The following is a 22,459-nucleotide window of genomic DNA, read 5'->3' as shown; positions in this document are numbered from 1 at the left end:
CACTTTGCCAAAACATAAGGATAGGTAAATTGCTTTTAGGGAGGTTCACAATTATGATTTCCTATTTATTTAATCTAAAAATATTTAAAATACATACAAACAGCCAGGGGAAGATATTGGGGAAATACAAAATAAATACAAATAAAGTGGCGGCGGCGGGGGAGGGAAGAGACCTTAAATATGTAATAAAAACAACATAATCATCATCAACAACAAAAGCAAACAAGGAATCTCACTGCTTGGTTTGAAAAGTATTTGGCTGACCCTTAATTTTAAGCAATACAATAGTCACTGCCAGGAGCGCGCCAATGTCCAGCAAACACAATGTCCTTCATCAACAGGCAGCTAACAGATTTTTATAGAGGCAGTGAAGAGCACAGGGCAAGGCTGAACTCAGTTTTCCCCTTCAGCTCACTTTGAGCAGTATAAAGGTCAGGGACATTTTAAACAGGAGAGTTGCATGCAGCAGCTCAGCCTCCTGGATTCAGGCAAGAAGTGGTGGTGGCGGGGGCAGGGGCTACTAGTGCTCGGGCAGGCAGGCAGGCAGGTGGGCAGGCGGGACTACTCACCCTCCTCCTCCTCCATCTTCTTCAGCGCCTCTGCCCGCTACCCTCATGCAATGACCGTGGACTGCCGGCTCCAGCAAACAACAGGAGCTGCTCTCGCCACCATTTGCCTTTCCTGAGCCTGGAGAAATCTGCTGCATTGCACATGCAGGTGCTATGCAATTAGGGTGACATTAGCAGAACCCTAGTTCCATGCATGCATAGGCCAAGTTAGATTAGACTGAAATGATGGCCATTCTGTATAAGTAGGCTGGGCAAGCAGAGGTTAATCTACAGTTATCCAAAAATGGATGAAGATTATACATTACTGGTGCTAATGCTTAAGAACAGGGCTGGGGAACCTTTCTCTGGTCAAGGGCTGAATTCCCTTCTGGGCAGCCTTCTGAGGGCCTCATGCTGGGGTCAAAGACACAAGTGGGAGGATCAATTAAAGTAAAATTTATCTTTCTACAATTGCCTAGTTCATAGGTACACTCCCACACTTCTCTCTATCATCCACCCAGGCTAGCAAGATTATCAGAGGTCAAGGACACATTCTAGCCCGGAAAGGTGTGGAGCAGGGTCAGTGAGGAGTGTGGCCTGGGAAGAGTTCTGAGGGCCAGATAGAGAGGCCTGGAGGGCCACATTTGGCCCTCAGGCCTGAGGTTCCTCATCCATGTTTTATAACAATGGTTACCTTATTATCCAATATAAAAGATGAGGCCTGTATTCAGTGTTGGCTTGCCATGAGAAACTATTTTGTTTTGATATAAAGTGTATTCTCATTTCTGTGCCTCTCCACTACAGAAGGCATAATAAGGCTTTTGCCCATTGACAACTGACATACTTCTAGGACTGAGGCAACTTTGTTAGAATTTGGAGCATGTGCTAAAATTAAATGAAAAATGGCTAAACTTTTGGGATAATTGTGAATTATTGCGTTAACCATGAAGATATGTCATGTAACCATGAAGATACACAGTAAGTAGTCATGTCCTTGTAAAATACGTAACAGTAGTTTGTCCAAGTAGTTTATAAATCCAGGTGATGAACAACTTTACACACGATCCTTTAAGGAAATTGAAGGAGTCAGTCCATACATTCTGCCTATATTCCTATACACTGTCCCAAATATAGGCACTCCTCAACCCAGGAAATAATTCTAAGCAATGTATTCAGTCTTGACAAACTTCAAGTGACAGAAATATTTGACTAAATTGTTTGCCATGAATGTATCAGGATCTGGAGCTCACAAACAAGGGAAGTCTCATCTTGCTAATACCTGACAACTGTAAATGAAGTTACAAGCCTGCAGCAGCTCTGGGGCCTCCCAATAAAGGGGGTGCTGGAAATGGGTTGATACAATTATTCTGCATGCAACTCTCTAATCTCTTAAATGTACCTACGTACATATGCTATAGCATGGGAATTTCAAAATATAAGTTGTGGTCATTAAAAAACAAACATGGAACAGACTTGTGGCACCTTAAAGATTAGCGCATATATTATGGCATAAACATGTCTGCACTAGTTGACTTTATCAGATGTATGAAGTGTATTTTTAGTTGTGACAAGTATATGGTGTAAGGGTGGGAATTGTAAACAGTAAGGTCAGAGCAGAATGAGATGCAGAAAAGTACAGACATAGTGCATGTAGTGTAATTGGTGCACCATGTCAGGATGACTGTATTACCAGCACAACTGCTTGTTGGGAACAACAACCATAGTTAATTATGTGATTATCACTCCTCTGTACTTTTTTTGCATCTCATTTCCCTCTGACCACACTGTTTACAATCTCTCCCTCACCCCAACAATGTGTATATATACTTACAACTGAGGATAACACTTGGTGCATCTGAGGAAGTTGACTGTAGTCTGCAAAAGCTTAAGCCATAATCCATTTGTTGGTCCAGATGAATGTTGGACTTCCAACTCTCATCAGCCCAAGCAACATCTGATTCTGGAGGACATGCTGCTTTAAGGTGCTACTAGCCTCTTTGTTGTTCTTTGTTGCACAAGACTCGCAGAAAAGAAAAACAATCCCAGTTCAGCAAGCACAGGAAGCAGCACTGCTCGGCCAAACAATGAAGGAGTAAGGAGCAGGTAAGATCCAAGACAAGGGATAGTTCAAAATACAGGAATTGACAACCAGTTTACAATGACTATTCATACATGCAAAAAACAGGAGTGAAGTCTTTTTCAATGTTTATTGACACATAGGATGACGTCTTCTTGATCTGTAACTCAGTTTTGGGCAAGACAATCCAAACCCCACTGGGGCAGTGGCAGGTTTAGTATCTACCCCTTTTATCCATGAGACATAGATGTTGGTGATTCTTGAGGATAACTTTATTAATCACATCCAGTCACATTCTCAGCCTAATTCTTTCTGCCTGTTTTGCTCCTCCTTCCCTGTTCCGCCCCTAACTACTGGGTCCTGCTCAGGACAAATTTCATAAACCAAACTTATGGTTAACAAATACAGCAGTGGGGCATGACACAGCACTGAAGCCACTACTGTATCCACACCCCAAGGGTCACACTGGATGGGGCAGAAGGTGGAGACAATCAAGCTGGCACAATTATTGGGTCTGAATCGAACCAAATGTCATCAACTGACAGCAATGGAGCCAGCAGACCTCTGGCAAGCTCAGCCCTTCTCCACCCCCAGAAAACTCCATTTGCACAAGCTGCTGGTGGTGGGAATCCCACAAGAAGTACTTGCACTCACACATTTGTTGGGAAGAATGGGGAGCTCCTCACTGGCAGGCTGACACTGGTGTCACTCCATGGGTGGAGGCCAGCAGAGGTGGGCAGAGGTATACCTCCACCCAATCCAAACCCCACCCCAGCTTGGCACAACCAGGAGTTTGATTATAGCGTTAGCCATTACATCATATCAATGTTCTGAATCTCAGAATATCATTTTCCTACAATGTATCATTGTTTATGGCTTTTCAGAAAATTCCAATTACTTTTAACCTTCAGGGCAAACAATAATGTTGCTATTTGTTTATGTCAAGAGTGGAGCAGGTTCCATATTCCAGGCAGAATATGATTTTGTTTGTGTGTGTGAGAGAGAGAGAGAGAGTGAGTGAGAGAGAGATGGCAGTAGATGAGGTATAAAGGCAAAGGCCCCAATCCAGAGATCTTTTAATGTAGCAATGATTTGTGTGCTTGCTGCTATATAGATCTTCCTTCTTCTGTCACCCCTAAAAAGATTATCTCTATTATTTTCCTGTTGGTAGGAGGAGAAAAGGGCACTTCTGTATTCAGGCCCTTTGCTCAATCCACTCTGAGTGTGAGGACCATCTATCTGGCAGTGCAAATCCAAGATGCAATGGAGGAGAGACACAGCCACACGTGCGGAGCAGGGGTGTTTGCACCAAGTCCACAGTGGGAATTCATGTGTAAGCTGGCAGCCCAGGTTTCTGCAGAAAGAAGACCCTACTGCCACACCCGGGGAAGTCCTACAAGGGCCATCATTCTGCAGAAACTTGGACTGCCAGGTTCCACAGGGATTCCCACTGCTGACTCAGTGCAAAGGATGAAAAGAAAATATTTTGGGACATTTTTCATGCCTGTATGAGAATGGATTCAGCATGTTAAAAGAGGACAGTTGCTAGAATTTGCATAGTAGCATTCCCAGATAGTTTACCGCTCAAAGCTATCTCATGGTAACACCCTGATTCCACAGGAGAAATTAGAGGTGTGTTTCCATTCTGAAAAGTTTGTTTTATGTATTTGGCTTCCCTCCACTCCCAGATCCACACCCAGTCCCACTCTTGCAGCTGTCAGCCTCCCACATGCCTTTTTCATGCAAGAAAACTCTCCAAAGGCACTACTGGTGGTCTTTGCTGTACATGATGCAGCTGTTTCTCCCACACTGGACAGAAATCCTCTCCTGTGTCTTGTCCAAATCTAATTGCCTCCTCCCAATGTTGGGATCATACTTCAAATTTAGTTGAAGTTGTTTACCGCAATAGCTGATAAATACAAAACTCAGCTGCATGTTCTTTTCACCTGTGCAAGTTGCAAGATTCTTAAATCTTCTAGTGTAGACATTGCAACAAAAGAAGTGTCCCCCCCTTATTCTTGTTTCTTATTTTTAAAGCTGCTTGTACAAATCTGATCATGGGAAGTGCTGTATAGAAAGGTGAGGAACAGTAAAAACACTGAAGCTGACCATCCCGCATTCCTTTCCTCATGTAACTATAAGAATCCAGTAACCCCAGTAGTGAGGCATAACTGAAAAACCCATAGTGGATCATTTTTTGACTCCTGCAATACATTCAGGTTTGGATAATAATAGGTAGCTGTCCTTTCTCCTCTTCTCAGTATCATGCTGATAATATCCTCCCTCTCCAAAGTTCTGGTAGTATTTGACACTGATCTCCTAATTGTTTCTTTCTGCCCAGACAGATCAGAGAAAGAGAATTGCTCTGTTACTATTGCTGTCTAGCTAGCATAGGCTCATGGCCTCTGACATCCCCTTCTGCCAGGTGTTCAAGCTAAACATAACTCTCTATGCAATTCAACTATCTAAGTTTCTTCTACTTCTGATATTATATGTGTATATGTATACATGAGTTTGCGTGTGCACATGTGTGAACACTGAATCAATATGCACATAAAAAGTTAGCAAAGCCTTTATCATTCAGAACGATCAACTGCTCTTAAACACTTAAATAGTTTAAGTGTTTAAACTGGTAGAGTTGTGTGGTTAAACTGGTAAAGCGGCTGTTGGGCTTTACCAGGTATAAAGGGATTGGGGTATGCCCAGCAATGGGCCCCGCTGTGTGTTTGCCAAGGACAACCCCAATTGGTATCCCCAGCAATTGAGGTCAAGTACAATGGCCTAAAGCTGCTGGACCAGAGGGTCTGGACAGGTGCCAAATATCTCTTAAAGGTCAATGCATTCTACCTATAAGAAAATAACACAAGGATGAGTTTGTGATCATGGTGGATTGTTTGTGTAAGTCATTTGCATGGCATTTGACATTGCTGTGGAGAGCTAGAGCTGTACCAGGGTCATGGTATGCACTTGCTTGCTAGTCTTGGGACATTGGCTAGGCAACAGTGGTCAGGTTTGGATATCCCTCTAGTTTGGCTAGACAAGCCAGGGACTGTCTACTTTAGTGGCATATTAGAGTAGGCAGGCCCCAGGGCATGTAAGAATAAGTTAGAGGGTCACCAATTATGCCAAAAGAGATCCTAAACTAAAAGTAACCAGATGAGTTGAGTGACTAGAGATGCTTCAAGTTTTTGGGGGATACTTGGAGAAGATGTTTTCACTAATTCCCATTCCTGTGGTTTCCCTCTGCCTCAAGAGAGGGGAGAACTTGACTTTCTCCTTGGGCCCAGTTGGTGCCACTTCCCAGTGAGGGCAAGATGTGCAAAAGCTACTCCTCCTTCTCCTTTCCCAAGTGAACAGGAAGTGATGGTGAGGAGTAGGGACAGACTCCAGGGATTGGCAGTGAGCCCCCTGACAGGGTGTGGGCCTCAGGGGGCATCAGTGATGCCAACTCCTGACACTGGCTCAGAGCAGACACTCCTGTAATCCAAGGAAACAGGCAAAGTGGACTCATTGTCAATGTGCCTTCCCAACATCTTTCTGCTTCCCTAGAAGACTAGCCATCCTGTGGGCTGAGTCACTTTTTGCAAAAGTACATCTTGCCTCCGCACTGGGGTTCTCAAATCGTTTACTATTTGCAATAAAGTTGCAGCTCTTCTGCAGCCCAGGCTGTCTTCAGAGCCCTCCTTCATTGCTCTGGGCACAGTGAAAGGGAAGGGCTGAGTTTTCTGCAGCAACCCTATTAAATCATTGTCACAGGGAGAGTATTGGTCAGTGAGATTGAAAAGCAGCAGTCTATACTTACTTGGGCAAAAACAGCAGTATGATTGATTGTTTCTGTGATCCTAGCAAGCTCATTTCCTCTTCACAAGCCAGATACCAGAGGGAGATATGATGACATGCCCCAGGGTCTTAGTGTCAAATTATACCTCGACTTTCTTAACATGGCTTCATTCCTGGTGAACACTTTTGGCAATTCATATGCTGACAAAACACTCATATTGAAAGGGGGTGTGTGTATGAAACCATGTGGAATAAAATCACATCTGCAGAAGTCTAGTATTTGAAATGCACAGTTTGAAATCCTTGGTTTTCTTCTCTTCCTTTTAAAATCTAATCTCATCTGAAGTTACTGCTGTTTGGGCTGGCTGTCACCTCTGTACTCAGCCAGCATGTTAGTAAGCAGCATGTGAACCGAGCAAAGGTGCTTACATCTCAAGAAGCAGAGAGAGAATGATTGATAGAACAAAGCAGCAAAAAGGCAAGCAAGATTAAGTTAGAGGAAACATGAAAGGGACTGAAGGACAGTGCTGAAATAATGAAATATAGAGGAGGGACACACATGAAAGAAATTATGCATGTAACATGTGACCTATTTTATACATACTGGCCCCATATAAGAAAATTTATAAACAAGTGGACTCAGAAAACAACATCTTAACAACAGTGTTAAATTATCACTGTGAACATTATCCTCCTACGAAGGGTGCTTGAGGAATTTTATATTTATAAATGCTGATTTGATACTAGGGATGGCCAAATCTGTCCATATGGTTTATCTCACATTCTCATTTTTCCAGTCTTAAGGTCAGTTCTCTGCATTTCCATATAAACCTGCAGGTGGGTTTGTTTTTTAAGTCCTTATGAAAATTCATCAGCATTTTAATCTGAATGTCTTCTAATATGCACATTTCCCTATGCATTTGTGTGTGTTATTTTCATGAAAATATACATTTCTATGCACACATAAACTTTGTATATGCATTTCTGTACATACTACTTGTCTGGAGAACTGCACAGCAATATTTAAAGAACTGAATTTCAAACTATGGCTCTGTTTTAGCTAGAGTATTGTTTAGGTAATTGGGACATTTTGTAGGTTCGCTTTTCAATGCAAACTGAATTGAATTTCTCCCCTATTCCTCCTTGATATCTCCTGGACAAATTCTTGGATTGGAACATTGGGATTCACACTTCTCTGAACATTTTGACATAGTTCTATGCTCAAAAATGTATCAAACCACATTTAAAATGCATATTTTGAGAGAAAATCTATTAAGAAATGTCTGTTTGGAGACACTAAATCATGTATTTAAATAAGAATTTCCTTGTGGATTTTGTTTTTTTTGCAGATTAATGCTGAACAGATTTACGAGTGAAAACACTTGAACCTGACATGAAACCCGGTATAGATTGATTCTTCCATCCCTACCTCCAACTTTGCCTATTAAATAACTTCAGTGCTTATTTTCTATGGATGAGCATTCTTTTGGCAATAAAATTATGCAAAATACTAAAAATAAGCGCATTTAGCTTAGGAAAAAGATGGATAGAGGTTTATAAAATTATGAATATAGTGTAGATGGAATTTTACTTTCTGTCTACAGTAAATACCAGATCTTGGAGGTTGGTGCTTTATGGTAGATTCAAGACAGACAAAAGGAAGGACTTCTTCAAACATGTAATTAACTTATAAAATTCTTTGCTGTGGAGATGGATACTAGCATTTATGGCTTTAAAAAAGCATTGTATATATTGATGGAGGGTATGTATATTAAACAGGCAGCATACTTAAAAAATGGAACCTCGGTGTCCAGAGACATCATCCATACAATTACCAGGTGCTGCTGGGGAAACAATAAGGCTGGAGTGGGAAACCTATAGGCAGGGGAGGGGTCCTCTTCTTGCAATGAGGTTTCATCTGGTTCTGAGTTCAGGTATGGGCTGCTCTTTATTCATCCCACTGTACAACACTTTAAAAGATTAGAATACTGCATATCATGCAATCACAAGAATTGCTTTCTGTATCTGTGGCTGTCATACATTTGTACAGGTGAGAATATATCTTGAGACAGTTTTGACCTGTTCACATGGGCAGAAAATGTAGTGTGAAAACCTTTTCCTAAAGCAAAGTAGGGAATCTATGGCCCTCCATATGTTACTAGACTCCAACTCCCATCATCCCTGAAGTGGCCATGCTGGCTGGAGCTGATGGGAGTTGGAGTCCAACAGCATCTACAGGGTCAGAGGCTCCCGATTGTGCTCTCCTCATAAGGGGATGTATGTTATGCAGAGCTTGGAAAAGTTACTTTTTTGAACTACAACTCCCATCAGCCCAATCCAGTGGCCATGCTGGCTGGGGCTGATGGGAGCTGTAGTTCAAAAAAGTAACTTTTCCAAGCTCTGATGTTATGCCATTAAATTGCAACAAAGTTTAATCCTATACATGTCTACTGAGAAGTAAATCCCATTAAATTCAAAGAGACTCCCAGGGAAATGTGTGCATTGCAGCCCCAACATTTAGCTAGCGATGATCTCTTTGTTTACTTAGGCTGCAATCCAATACACACTTACCTGGGAGTAAGTACTATTGAACCCAATGAAGCTTACTTCTGAGTAGACAAGTATTGGATTGCAGCCTCAATGTAAAATACCTGGTTTTCTTTCTCGTGCCATGCTTATTTACAGCTAAACTCTGATGCTTTCACAATTAATGAAGAAAGAAAGAAGTGTTAATTTGTGAAGTTACTTTCTCACTTGACTGCTGCAGGTTTTCTCCCTGCACCTTCCTTAGGGAGAGAAACAACCACACCCTTTCAGTTGAAATATCATATGGTCTACAATGGTTTGGAGACAAGGCAGAGAAAGTGTTGAGACCTACTTCAAAGTCAAGAACTTAAGGCAAAATACAAGTTTTTCATAGGTGAAAAGCCTAAGGGGGAAAAGGGGAAGATTAAATGAGCAAACTTACTCAGCATGGAGGTTCATGTGTGCTTGAGGATGGCTGAGACAGCAGGCTAATTGTCTAGCACTTTTCAGTATGGTTCTAAATCATAAGTTAACTGCACAAGGCTTGTCATCAATTTCCAGTCTGTTTCCACATCACCCTGCTGAGTGGAGACGACAGAAGGCTGAGCTAAGCTTTCCACTGATATAAAAGTTCCAATAAATAAGATGTCTTACTTTAGGTTTCATCTTTGTACTTTTCAACTGAGTTTTATTTTTGTTGCAGAAATAGTGAATGAGGGCACTTTCTTATTCACAGCCCTAAAAGTAGCTGAAGTGTGGCTCTAAAATGACTGTCAAAACACGATGTTTCCTATAATTTCCCATGAAGGTGGTACAGAATGTATAGAAATGTAGTCTGTGGCTTGCAGAGAGCATAGTATAGCAACACTGTCTCTGCTCTCATATCTTATTTACATATATGATTCAAGTGCAGATTAATTCCATATTATCATTTCCTATTCGCCATCTTTCTCTACCCAGAAACACCAGAACTGTAAAAGCAAAAAATCTAGTGCCTGGTCCTCCAAACTATGGCGTCGGTAGTGATTAGTGTGGTCGAGTCATGGAGCTGCTCTGACACCGGTGTCACTGCAGCTTACCTGGACATGACTGAGGCAGGGCAGTAGCGAGGCTGGGGCTGTGCTAGCCCAGCAGCGAGAATGCTAGATTGGTTCCACCAGTGCACTCATGCAGCCCCAACCTTTACTGTTGCCCTGGCCCATCCAGGTAAGCTGCAGTGATGCTGGTGCCAGGATCAAGGCTCAGCAGTTCTTTCCTGCCCTCCTGCATGGCATGAAGGGATGGACAAAATTGGTCAGTTTCAGTTAACTGTCACTTTCTTATTTCTCCAATCTTACACTCAGCTTGCTACATTTCCACATCAGTTTGCAATTTTACTGATTTTTTTTTTAAAGTTATCACAAAAATCATCAGCATTTTTACTGTGGATTTCTCCTAATGTAGACATTTTTGGAAGCAATCTCCCCTTATAATACATTTTTCTGTTATTTTCATGAATATATCCATTTCTATGCACACTTTCTCCTTATGCACACTTTCTGTACACATTTTTTTTTGGCTGGAGAACTGCACTGCAAAAAGAAGTTTGGATTTTGAAGAATAGTTTGTGTTTTAGTTTGTGTATTGTTTCAGAAAGTGAATTAGGTAGGTTTGCATTGTGGTGTGTATTATAAAGTGCAGGACACTCAGTTTGTACATCTGGATTTAATTGGCTACATTTAAGACTGGTAATAAAGCAGCCATTGGAGTAAGACTAATGATGTGGGTATATTACAGATCAGATTTAGTACTAAGGTGAGCAACCCTTTATCCTTAAGCTTGGCCATAGTAATTCTGGTAGTCCTGAGGAACACAAATGCTATTAACTATTAAGGACATCTTTGCCATGGAAGATATCTGTTTTGAAACAATGCTGATCAAACCAGCAAAATCCCTTTTACATGTCAATTCAGTACATGAAGATTGGCAAGAACAGAACTGAAAAGACTCAATAAGCATTCCTGGAAAATGGTTTATTTGCCAGCTTATACTTAGCTGCTAATTTACATTGCAAAACACACATATTTATATTGGGGGGGAGGAGAAAACCATCTTATTTGTCTGAGTTACTTTACATTTTCCAGTTACAACTATTCAGTCTTACATAGCATTTGATAGCAGCTAAATAACAGGGAAAATCTCTAATGTTCTAGCATAATTCAGTAATTATTTTATTTATAAATTCATACAATTTTACACAAATCCATAAAGTTTAATGTATAAATTTACACAGTTTAAAAAATCAATAAAACAAACAATATAAAAAAAGCAGATAGATTATACCGGATATTAAAAGGACTGGGGAAATTTGTAACAAAACAAAACAAAACAACATTTGTCTGAGGTCAAAAAGAAATTAGCATAGACCCTAGGCGAGGCTTCAATAAGCTGGGGCACTCAGAGGGCTTCCTCTAGGTCTGGGCTACATAGCAGGAAGAAGCAGGAGGTGGTGTCTGAATAGTGCAAAAAGACTGTTTAAAGCAGGGGTAGTCCAGATGTTGTTGGACAACAACTCTCATCAGCCTTAGTCAGCATGACTGATGGTCATGGACAATGGGAGTTGTAATTCAACTACATCTGGATGGCACCACCTTGGTTACTCCTGGTTTAAAGGGTTAGCCCTACTGGAGGGGCAGGTGTTGTTTAAGCTCCCTTTCAGGCAGCAAATGTCTTGGGCTAGAACTGTGGGTCTCCAAAGAGAATCTCAATGTATGGGTAGGTTGATGTTGGAGTATGTTTTTCTTTTCTTTTTGGTTGGCAGGTAGGGTTACCAACTGTACTCTTTTAAGAGTACATGTACTCTTTTTGAGATGGTGCAACAGCATACTCTTACTTTTCACTTATCAAAGCCAAATGTACTCTGTTTGAAATGACAAAATGATGGTAACCCTATGGCAGGTAAAAATAAAATTATTTAACCATGCAATCCTATGAAGGGCTGGCCTAAGACATTTTGCCTCCTGAGGCAAAGGACAAGGCAGCACTCTCCCTCTTTCATGTACAGAAGACAACTAGGATGAGAGTGGAATCTTATTACAACACTGGCAAAAGGACAGCATTCCCCAATGCACCTGAAGACAGCAGGCTTAGTGTGTGTAGGGAACACCACATACGGCACATACAACTTTGTTCCTCTCTGAAACCACATTGCCACTGCCTGTCCACAAGATCTGATGCCTGAGAAAGCTGCCTCACTCTGCCTAATGTTAAAGCTGGTCCTGACCCTATGCCTGACTAGTCAGAAGTGGTGGGACTTAGTCATAGGTAAGATTGCAACTTAAAATGTAATTTGGTTGTGGATCCTAATCCTGTTTATTAATGTATAAGAGCAACTTCAATCAGTGGAATTTGCCCACCTATAACTGATTACGCTAGCTGTATCTGTATCTGAAGAGAAAGAGTCTGATAGCCTATTTCCAGTTAGACCATTTATGAGTTTCATCAACAGTTGAAAACTTTGCATGGTTTTCAAATGTATGGTTGCACATGAATGAAACTGGTGCAAAGTATTTCCTTTACATTATGTATGAGAAGGTTTGGAACTCCCTGAATACAATAAAAAACTAAACATAAACTTGAGGCATCTTAACTATTTCAAAAAATAAAACTGGAGTGGGTGAACATTAAAAAAATCCCATAAATGTCTACCACATCTCAGTAATGCTTTTTATCTCTAATAATGACCTTGAGTTAGGGGTGAGCAGTGTGGTGGCCAAGTTTGCTGAAGACACCAAACTGTTTAGGTTGGTAAGAACAAAAAAGTATTGTGAGGACATCCAAAAGAATCTCTCCAAACTGGATGAAGCAGCATTAAAATGCCAAATACAATTCAGTGTAAGCCACAGTAAAGTGATGCACACTGGGGTAAAAAACCCCCCTAACTTCACATATATGCTGACAAGGTCTGAACTAGCAGTGACTGACAAGAGATTTTGGGTTTGTGGATAGCTCAATGGAAATGTTGACGCACTGTTCTGCAGCTGTGAAAAATGCAAATTCCATGTCAGAGATCATCAGGAAAGGAACTGTGACCACTCTTGGAATACTGTGTACAGTGGTTGTTGCCAGACTTCAACAAGGATATTGTAGAGCTGGAAAAGGTGCAGAAAAGGATAATCAAAATGATCAAGAACCTGGAGCATTTTACCGATGAGGAAAGGTTACAGCATATAAGGTTTTTTACTTTAGGAAAAAAGGGAGGGTAAGGGAGGACATGATAAGAGGCATATACAATTTTATCTACTTCCTCAAACAGCACATTGTTAAACTAGAGTTCACTACCACATGATGTAGTGATGGCCACTAACTTGGACAGCTTTCAAAGGGAATTAGACTAATTCATGGCTACAAATTCATGGCACTGAAAAAGCAATCAAGAGTTAGTCATGATAGTTGTGTATCAGAAGTCAGCCTCTGAATTCTAGTTGCTGGGGAACATGAGTGGGAAAACATTGCTGTGCTCCCATCCTGCTTGTGGGCTTCTGATAGGCATCTGATTTGTCACTGTAGAAAGTGGGATGCTGGACCAGATGGGCCTTTGGTCCGATCTAGCAGGGCTCGTATGTTCTTAACATGGAGATTTTGACAGATTTCTTTTCAGTGCTTTGCCACACTTGAGACAAGATGCTTCATAATTTGTATTCCCCAAAAAGCAATGCAGAGAGAAAACAACACCTGTAGTAAGAGAGAAACACACACAAACACTACATCAAACTCAACTTCATTACAGCATTTTTAAATTACAAATTAAACCAACCAACAGAACCAGGCATGCTCTCAAATAATGAAATTAGACATAATAGTCTATCATGTACGAGGTTTTTAAGCAGATGCTGGAGGGTCACCTATCATGAATGCTGTGGAACTGGATTTCTTGCATCAGCAGAGGGTTAGACTAAATCAGTCTTCCCCAGCCAGGTGGCCTCAAGACTACAACTCCCGTCAGGCCCAGCCAGCATAGCTAGTGGTAGTTGCAGTCTGAAACATTGAGGACAACAGGTTGGAGAAAGCTGTACCAGATGATCTTTGAAATCTCAATTGTACGATCCTGTTGCATATAGCAGTTGGCTAGAAAGGTCTGGGTAAAGGAAGATGGGTAAATGATACTCCCCTTTTTGTGGTACACAGCAAAATGGCACTGCAGAGCTTACTCCTAGCCAAACAAACAGTATGGTGGGGAAGCAGTTACTTTTGCCGTCCAGTGAGTTCCTACTTTCCCTCAATTACAGCAGTGTCATTCCTATGCATTGCAAAAGTGGAACATCTTTGACTCATACACATAGTTTATCTGTGCTTGTCTTTATCTATACAAAGGCTAGACGAGAAAACAAGGTTCTTCATGTTGTGTAAAACTTTCTAGGTGGTTTTTTATGTGGCTATTATTACATTTGGTTCTGCAACCATATCAAAGAAAGATCACAGAAAATTTCAGGAAGATGCATGAAATATAAGGTAGCTTAAAATAGAGGTTTAATTTCTACAGCGTTAATTAAACTGCAGTGTTCTTTTAGGGGAGTATTGTCTGGATAATGGTGGTCCCAAGGTACAACCATAGATTGTTAAATCCCCAGAAGTGTTCTCAGCTGAGATTGTCATAGCTATTATTATATAAAAGGGAAATCCTTTAAAAGTGTGCATTTTTTTCAATGTGGTGATGAAAAAAAATTACTGCATTTATTATGTGTTTTAAAATGCAATGAACATTTGGAAAGAGAGCATATGAAATAAAATAAGAAAACACACATTGCATCATATAATTCCTTTGATTTTCATTAAAAAAGGAAAACAAAAGCCTGACGTACTCAGGGCCGACCACATGCAGGGTTTTATATTTTCAATACAGAAGGGACAATATACTAGTTATTAGTCAAGATCATACTGCAAAATAAGATTTGCTTTTCAGTTTTTAAAATGGATTCTGGGCCTAATTTGGCATGACAATCTTGAAGCAACTCAACAGCAGAGTCAGGGGATGGGGTGATGGAATGCACACATTCATCCATCATTCATGTCTTTGTAACCTCAAAACTGAAGCAGAACACAACCACTCACCTCCTGGAATGGAGTAGGCTACTGGAGTGTATTATGCACACGCTCCAGATCAAGACTGATTTTCCAGGCTTGATTTGAAGTACTGGTTTTGGCTCAAAGAACTTTATATAGCTTGGGCCAATAAGCACTCAATCCTGAGCCATATGTGTTGCTTCAAAACAGGACAGCCAGTGTGCCCTTTGATTAACATAAGACAGTCTGATTTAGGATCAAATCTTGGTTCACTCATGGACTCAGTGGGTGACCTTGGATAATTTCTACCTATGAGTTGCCTCATTCTCTACATTCCCAACATGATCCTTAAGAGCAACTGTGAATGCTCTGTTAGCAATGAGAGAGCAAATGCTTTACATGCTTTGGGTCCAGTCCCTGCCATCTCTGGTAGGGCAGGGAAAGACTCCTGTCTGAAACCTTGAGAGCCACTACCAGTCACTGTAAGCTAGCCATCGCCAACCCGGTGTCTGCCAGATGTCACTGGACTACAACATCCATCACACCTGACCATTGATCACACTCACCTGGACTAATGGAGTTGCAGTTCAAAATATCTAGACAGCAAAAGTTTGGGAAAGGCTGGTGTAAACCAGGTAAAGGGAACTGGATCTGTCTGGTGGGCTGAATTTGTATCTCCCCCATCCCCGGGAGGGGCATGTTTGATAGGGAGACAGGGCTGCTGACCTGTCAATTGCCTGACATCATAATAAGGTTAGATGACCCAGTTTTGCATAGCTTTGTGCATGGATACCCCAATGATCAAGCTAATTGTTCACACTTGCATATCAATGTGCATGAAAGCCCTGACAATCAGCTGATTGTTGGTGTTCAAACAGCACTGTGAACTGTGCTAATGTAAGCCCCAACAATTGGTTGATTGTTGGCAAAGTGCTGTGCAAGGACCTTTCAGGCACTGCAGATCAGCTGATTGGAGGTGACTGCAAATCCCCTTTTGTCCCAGCCCCTTCTTTATCTGTTGCACATCTGATATCATATATGATATCAGGTTTAGGGCATGGCAAAGTCAAAATGACCATGGGGAGAACTGGTGGACCTAATTAGGTTCATGGGCCAGAGGCTTCTCACCACTGGAGTAGACAATACTCAGCTAGAGGGATCAATGGTCTGACTTATAAATCAGCTTCCTATGTTCCTATCAGTTCCATTCCTATACTATATTACGGCACACAGAATCATTCACAAGGGCTGCCCTTCATCCATAAAGATCCTTCATGAGGTGATTTGTCAGATATGTTTTGACAAAGATGATTCGATTTAATGTGTTTTAAAGTTTGTTTTTATGATGTTTTAATGTTTTTAGTGCTTTTGTTTGCCGCCCTGGGCTCCCAGATTCTGGGAGGAATAGCCACGGGCTTTTTTTTTTAGTGGGTTCTATGCTGATCCAGAAGTACAGGGAGTCCTCAACTGCAACTAGGAGAAATGTTTTTGTTTCCTTCTCTCTACCTTTGAACATATAGTAGGCTTTTTTTAGACTTCCGGGAAGCATTGCTTCGCTTGTGCCTGCCTCTGAGATGAGCTCTCATCTCAGAGGAAGCTTTTTCAGTTTTAAAACCAGTCAAAAGGTTTTTTTTGACTGGTAAAAACTTTCTCCCAGGCAAGGGAGAAACGAAGAGATCATCCACAAGCTTCGTTGTGTTTGTTGGGGGACTTGAATTCATTAGGATTGCCTATGAACGAAGGACCAGCCAGCAACATTGGACGGAGCCAAGGAATTTCAAGCAAGCTCAAACTGATTAAGCGAGACGTTTTTCTTTTCTTCAAAGAAAAACAGATTCTAACAGGCAAGCATTCTTCTTTCTATCCTTATCATTTGGCTTAAATTGTTGCAGTAAAGAGATTTGTTAAAAGAATCAGCAGTAAAGAATCCCTGGGTGAGTTATAACTTTTCTCTTTTATACACGGAATTAAGGCGGAAGGAAATCAAAATAGCTTATCTTTGTTTTTATTGCAAAAAGCTGGCCTGGAATTGAGAATTATAAAGATACAAACGGATGAGAGATATCTAATCTGAGGAGAAAAAATTTGATTTATATGAACTTTTGAGTATTATATGTCTGGGACTATTTTTTCTGGTCTACTTCATTTTGACGAATCTGCTTGTTCTTTATGCCACTAACTATTTGGATGCTGTGAACTAAATTTGTTTTGCATTCTTGGACACATAAGAGATAAGGCAGTTTGTGCTGTCTACATTATGATGTCATCAGGTTTGGAATATTAACTCCTTTGTTGCTGGAAAAAGAAATAAATTGCTCTTTGCTTGGGAATAGTGCTATATTGGAAATTGAAGGGTTTTTTTTTCTTCTTGGTTTTAAAAATGACAATTAAGAAAGTGGCTGAGACCCTGGAAGTAAATATGTTTCAGAAAATAATGGATGAGATTGAGATAACGAAACAAGAACTTAGACATGGCAAACAAGAGATGAAAATTGAATTTGGCAAAATGAAACAGGAGCTGAAAGAAATAGGGGATTTTATGAGAGAGGAGGTTGATGAGATCAAACATATAACTAGACAAGCAATAGAAGAAGAAAGAAAAATTAAAGGGAAGATGCAAGTCCTGGAGATTGGAACAGATATATCAAATGTGGAACTGGAAAAAGATTTGGAGTTTATGGACCTTAGAGATAAATATTATTGTTTGGAATTCAGCGTTGTCCCTGAAGAAATTGATGAAGATATCAGAGATAAAGCTATCAATGTTTTGAAAAAATTTCTGGACTGGGATGATGTGATGGAGCTTGAAATAGAGAAAATTTATAGAATTAATTACAGATATGTGACAATGGAAAAACTCTCAAGAGATGTGCTAGTGCATTTCGTAAAAAAGAGGAACAGAGATATGACTGTACAACAACATTTCAGTAACACATTCAGAATTGATGGCAAGGAAATATTTGTGAGGAAGGAAATTCCCATCAGACTCTTATTATATGACTATGACTATGACAGCAAGATTATTATGGATGCAAGGATGGAAGATGGAAGATGGAATTAACACTGATAATGGAAGAATGGCTATTGAAATTACTGGACCTAGCAGACTTGATGAGATGGATTAATGTTTATTTGGAGAAAAATCGATGGATATATTTCTCAAGGACTGGAAACCTCTCTTTGACTTTTTGCGGAAAGAATAAAGTGATGTTAATGAGATTTGATGATTAATTAAGATAACTACTGGAGGAAAGTGATTTTGTAATATATTAAGAGACAGGTTTGTTATATATTATAGACTTATAACTGATCTGCGACAAATCGGAAGTCAACATTTTATTTTATTGTATTAGTTATTAATTTGTTTTTGTTTTGTTTTGTTTCTTGAAACTTTGAATAAAAAAATTAATGAAAAAAAATAATGAACATATAGTAGGCTTTTTTTAAAAAAAAACTTATCCTCATAGGATCATATAGAATAGAGAAGCAACACAATGAAGGAAAGGTTTTGGGAGACAATAGTGGGAAGAGGCTATTACCCTCATGGTCCACTTGTGGTTGGCCACTGTCCTAGACTAGATAGGGCTTTGATATGATCCAGCAGGGCTATTGTTATAATTTTTTACAATGGGTGAACCTGAGACTGTCAGGAGAACCAATCCCATCTGACAGTCTTAGGCACAGAGAATCTGTATACAAAATATATAGAGGACTGCTTTGTGATATTTTGGGTGGCCTAATAAAGGTATTGCTCCAATATGGAATTTTGGACAGTTAATATTAAGTAATTAACATTTTAAAAACAATTAAAACATCAACAGACTAAAAAGATTAAAACACATCAACATGTTTGTGTCTGGATAGGTTTGCCTAAACAAAAATGTTGCCCCAAACCTCCGTTTGTAACACTTCTATAGTCTGTACCTGCCCTTAGTCACTGTGTGCTTAAGTTAATAGTTGAATGCATGCCTTCTCAGCTGTCACAAAAGTATCTTACTCCTAATATCAAAACCAAATTTTGGGGGAGGAGGGGACAAAACAGCAAAGGGAGACTTTATTCTGCAGTGTTAAACACTGCCCTCTGCTGGCCCTGGAAAAGATTGTAGCTAATGCTTTCTTACGAACTGTAAAAATGCAGCTCCTGCGTTATTTCAGTAGGCAAGAGCTCTTACAACATGTGAGGGGGAAATGCTTCTTAGTTGTCTCTTGGCTTGAATACATGTTCTAGTTTGCCACCAATCTGATTTGATTTCAAGCTCTAACATAGTTTAAGCAGGGAAAATCTGTTCAAAGTCATAATCAGAGGGTGGGGAGAACCAAGTCTTCTTGTATCATCTACTATTTAGAAACAGATGGAAGCTAAAATGTATTAATAACAATCTGAATGGTAAAACTCCAAACTCTGCTTATTGCAAAGGGGTTTATTTTACAGAAAGGTGGCTTTTATATGGAATGTATGTTTCAGTTTTTGTGTGTTTTGACACTGCTATCAAATAAATATAATTAAATAAAAATGTATCAATAGTAGCTGGTTATCATACTGGTTATTGCAATCACACTAAATTTCATAAAAGAAACAAACAAACCACTGTGTAATGTATACTACCCAACAATTCTTCTAGTTTATTTTGGCACCTGACAGCTGTATCAGAGCATTAATTGATAGTTCACTGGCAAACATATTTAACATAGGAGACCATTTAACATGGGAGACTACATATTGAACAAAAATCACCCTTGGCTTTGGTCGTGAGATCACTGACCTCCTGCAATGGAGTTTCCAGGATTAAGAGGGAAGAGAGGAAGCTATTGTCCCTTCCCCTTAGGGCAGCCTTTCCCAACTAGTGGGCCACCAGATGTTGTTGAACCACAACTCCCATCAGCCTCAGCCAGCATTGCCAATGGTCAGGAAAGATGGGAGTTGTGGTCCAACAACATCTGGTGGTCCACTAGTTCGGAAAGGCTGCCTTAGGGCCTCAACCTATGCCCTATGCCTGAAAGATCATATTAAAGGGAAATAGGGCAAGGTTAGCAGCAAAAATTGCCTCCCAAAATTATCCACCCTATTCTTAAGACAGCAAAAACAGAGCAGGGCATTTTGGTGAACATTATCTAAATGGGAAAAAAATCTCTAACAGTTTTGAGGGAGGGGGCACTATTAGCAGCAGCACTGGAGGGTCTTCCTCCCTGCCCCGAAGTTTCTTTCTTTCTTTTTGCAGAACCGCTATGTTGACAGAATGGCTGCCAGTTTGTACCTCCCACAATGCCTTTGATGTAGCATTGTTCTAGGGCACTGGAGGGAGAAAACAGAAGCTACCAGAAATAGAAAATATTTGGCAAAACAGTAATCTTTTGAGGGAGTGGATATTGAGAAGATTTCTTGGAAAATTCTTTTTCTGAGAATTTCAGCTCAGCTCTTGGAGCTGTCCAGCTATTCATGTTTGTTTTATACAGGATGCTGTGATACCTGCACTGATGAATCCAGCGTCTATGGGATAGCTATGCTTCAGGTGTCCACCATATTAAAACATGACACTTTCTAAGCAATGCCAGTAAGAACCTAAGAAGACCCTGCTGCATCAGGCCAAAGCCCCATCTAGTCCAGGATTCTGGTCTCAGAGTGGCCAACCAGATTCTTATGGGAAGCAGTGAATTACAGTAACATACTGACAAGCAAATGGCAGTTTTGTCCTGAAGTAATCTATACAAATGAAAGAGGGGTCATTTCAAAATTGAATGTTAATCTGTTCTTTTTCCCGTGATAAATTTGTGTTCCTACCTACTAGTTTAAAGTGATCAAACTATTTTTCTGTTCAAATTATATGGTCTCCTAAACCTAACAGCTTTAAAAAAAAAAAAGCATATAGTTTTATCTTGGCAAAGCTTGTTATTGTTTTGCATCTATGTCAAAGGGATGCCTGAAGTCTCAACAATTGTTAACCTCTCCCATGGTGTGCTAACAAGAGGTCAGATGCTCACATGTGGCTTGCAGCTTGGGGAATTGGTCTCAGTGTTCTGCCAGGGAAAGGGACCGCCCAAATGCTTTCTCTCATAAGTTCTAAGCCATAAACTGTATCCTACTTGATGAGCTGTGCCAAAAGTGGACCCAAGGGTATGCAGAGATTTGGCTGATGGGAAAAATGAGTGCTTCCTATGGAAGCTACAGCTGTTTTCCTGAGAGAGAAAACATGCAGATGCCGGAATTTCTCCCCACTTTCTGTTTTTGACTACCTGTTCTGGCAAGAGTTCCAATAAAGGGCGAAGAAAACAGCAGGCGTGCAGCTGCTTTAAATAGGTCTTGAAAGTACAGGTAACGGTTGCATAAACACTGAAAAAAAATGTGAAAGCATTTTTCCTGGCACTTAAAGCTGTTATTTAAAAAAGGTGTACGTATGCAGAAATATTTCCCATCTCAAGCAAGAAATTTTATGACCAGGCTAACGCTTTTGATTATAAAATCAGGTCCAGTCCACACTAATAAGCATATAAGAGCTGCTTGAAATCTCAGTAATGGAGGAGCTGCGTGTGTGTAGTTGTCTGCCATGCAGATTCACTGCTTGCCATACCCTTTCACCACACACTGTAAACCATAACAACTAGAACGGTGCAAGTAGCCTCTTGAAATTCTATTTGTAAGTAGGGAAACTGGGGGATAATTTCATCAAATTTATCCATGGGGAAGAGAAATTCTCCAACAGTTTCTTGGGTATGGCCCTATCATCAGTACTGGCAATAGCACAGCTCCTTTTTTCTTGTGGCAACAGCAGAATATGTGGGCACCCTGGTTATCAATGTGCATTTTCCACTGGCGACACCTAGTGTGGGTTAGTGGGGCAACAGAGGCTGCCACAAAAATAATAATAATGGAAAACATTCAAGAGAAAATTCTTCAAAGTGGCAACCTTTTTCCAGAGGACTGGTACAGAAGATAAACATCTCAGAAAAAAATATAAGTGGAAAAATTTTGGTAATTTCAGCTAGTTCTAACAACAAAAGTGGTTAGAAAACATACTGTAAAATCACTGCATTCCTATGTTAAATATTTACACAGGATGGGCTCATCGCATGGAGCCTACTTCAATGCTATATCAAACAACCATCATCTAGTTGCTTGTCCACTCCAAAATTCTTCAAAGCTGACTCTACTAAGAAAGATCTTATGTTATCTGAAGAAGTAGCTAGCTATTTTTAAAAGTTTCGGTTCTAGCATTAACGTGCAAGATAAAAGAATAAGGGATGGGCCATAACTTAGTGGCCAAGCATCTGACCTCTATGCAGAAGGTCCGAGGTCCTATCTCTGGCACCAGTAGCTAAAAGGATTAGACATCAGGCAATGGAAAAGGCCTCTGTGTGATATCTGGAAAGCTGGTGACAATCAAAGCAGTGGGCTACATGAACCAATGGTCTAACAATATAATACAACTTCATATGTTAATGAAAAATACACTTAAGATTGGAACCTTTTCCCATATTCATTCCATAACCG

General features: G+C 40.3%; 1 protein-coding gene across 2 annotated transcripts in view; it reads right to left on the bottom strand.

Annotated features, from left to right (window-relative positions):
- Nucleotides 1-10,937: 10,937 nt before the first annotated feature.
- The window catches only part of AGMO (alkylglycerol monooxygenase), a 260,877-nt gene continuing 249,355 nt past the window's right edge, over nucleotides 10,938-22,459 (bottom strand). For both annotated transcript variants that reach the window (XM_061587149.1, XM_061587148.1), the window contains one exon: nucleotides 10,938-13,644. In XM_061587149.1, the coding sequence (XP_061443133.1) occupies nucleotides 13,567-13,644 (78 nt within the window). In that variant the 3' untranslated portion in view covers nucleotides 10,938-13,566. The remainder of the gene's footprint in view (nucleotides 13,645-22,459) is intronic.

The sequence above is a fragment of the Rhineura floridana genome, chromosome 10 (assembly GCF_030035675.1).
Source record: "Rhineura floridana isolate rRhiFlo1 chromosome 10, rRhiFlo1.hap2, whole genome shotgun sequence".
NCBI classification, from domain to species: domain Eukaryota; kingdom Metazoa; phylum Chordata; class Lepidosauria; order Squamata; family Rhineuridae; genus Rhineura; species Rhineura floridana.
This window is presented reverse-complemented; position numbering and strand designations above follow the sequence as displayed.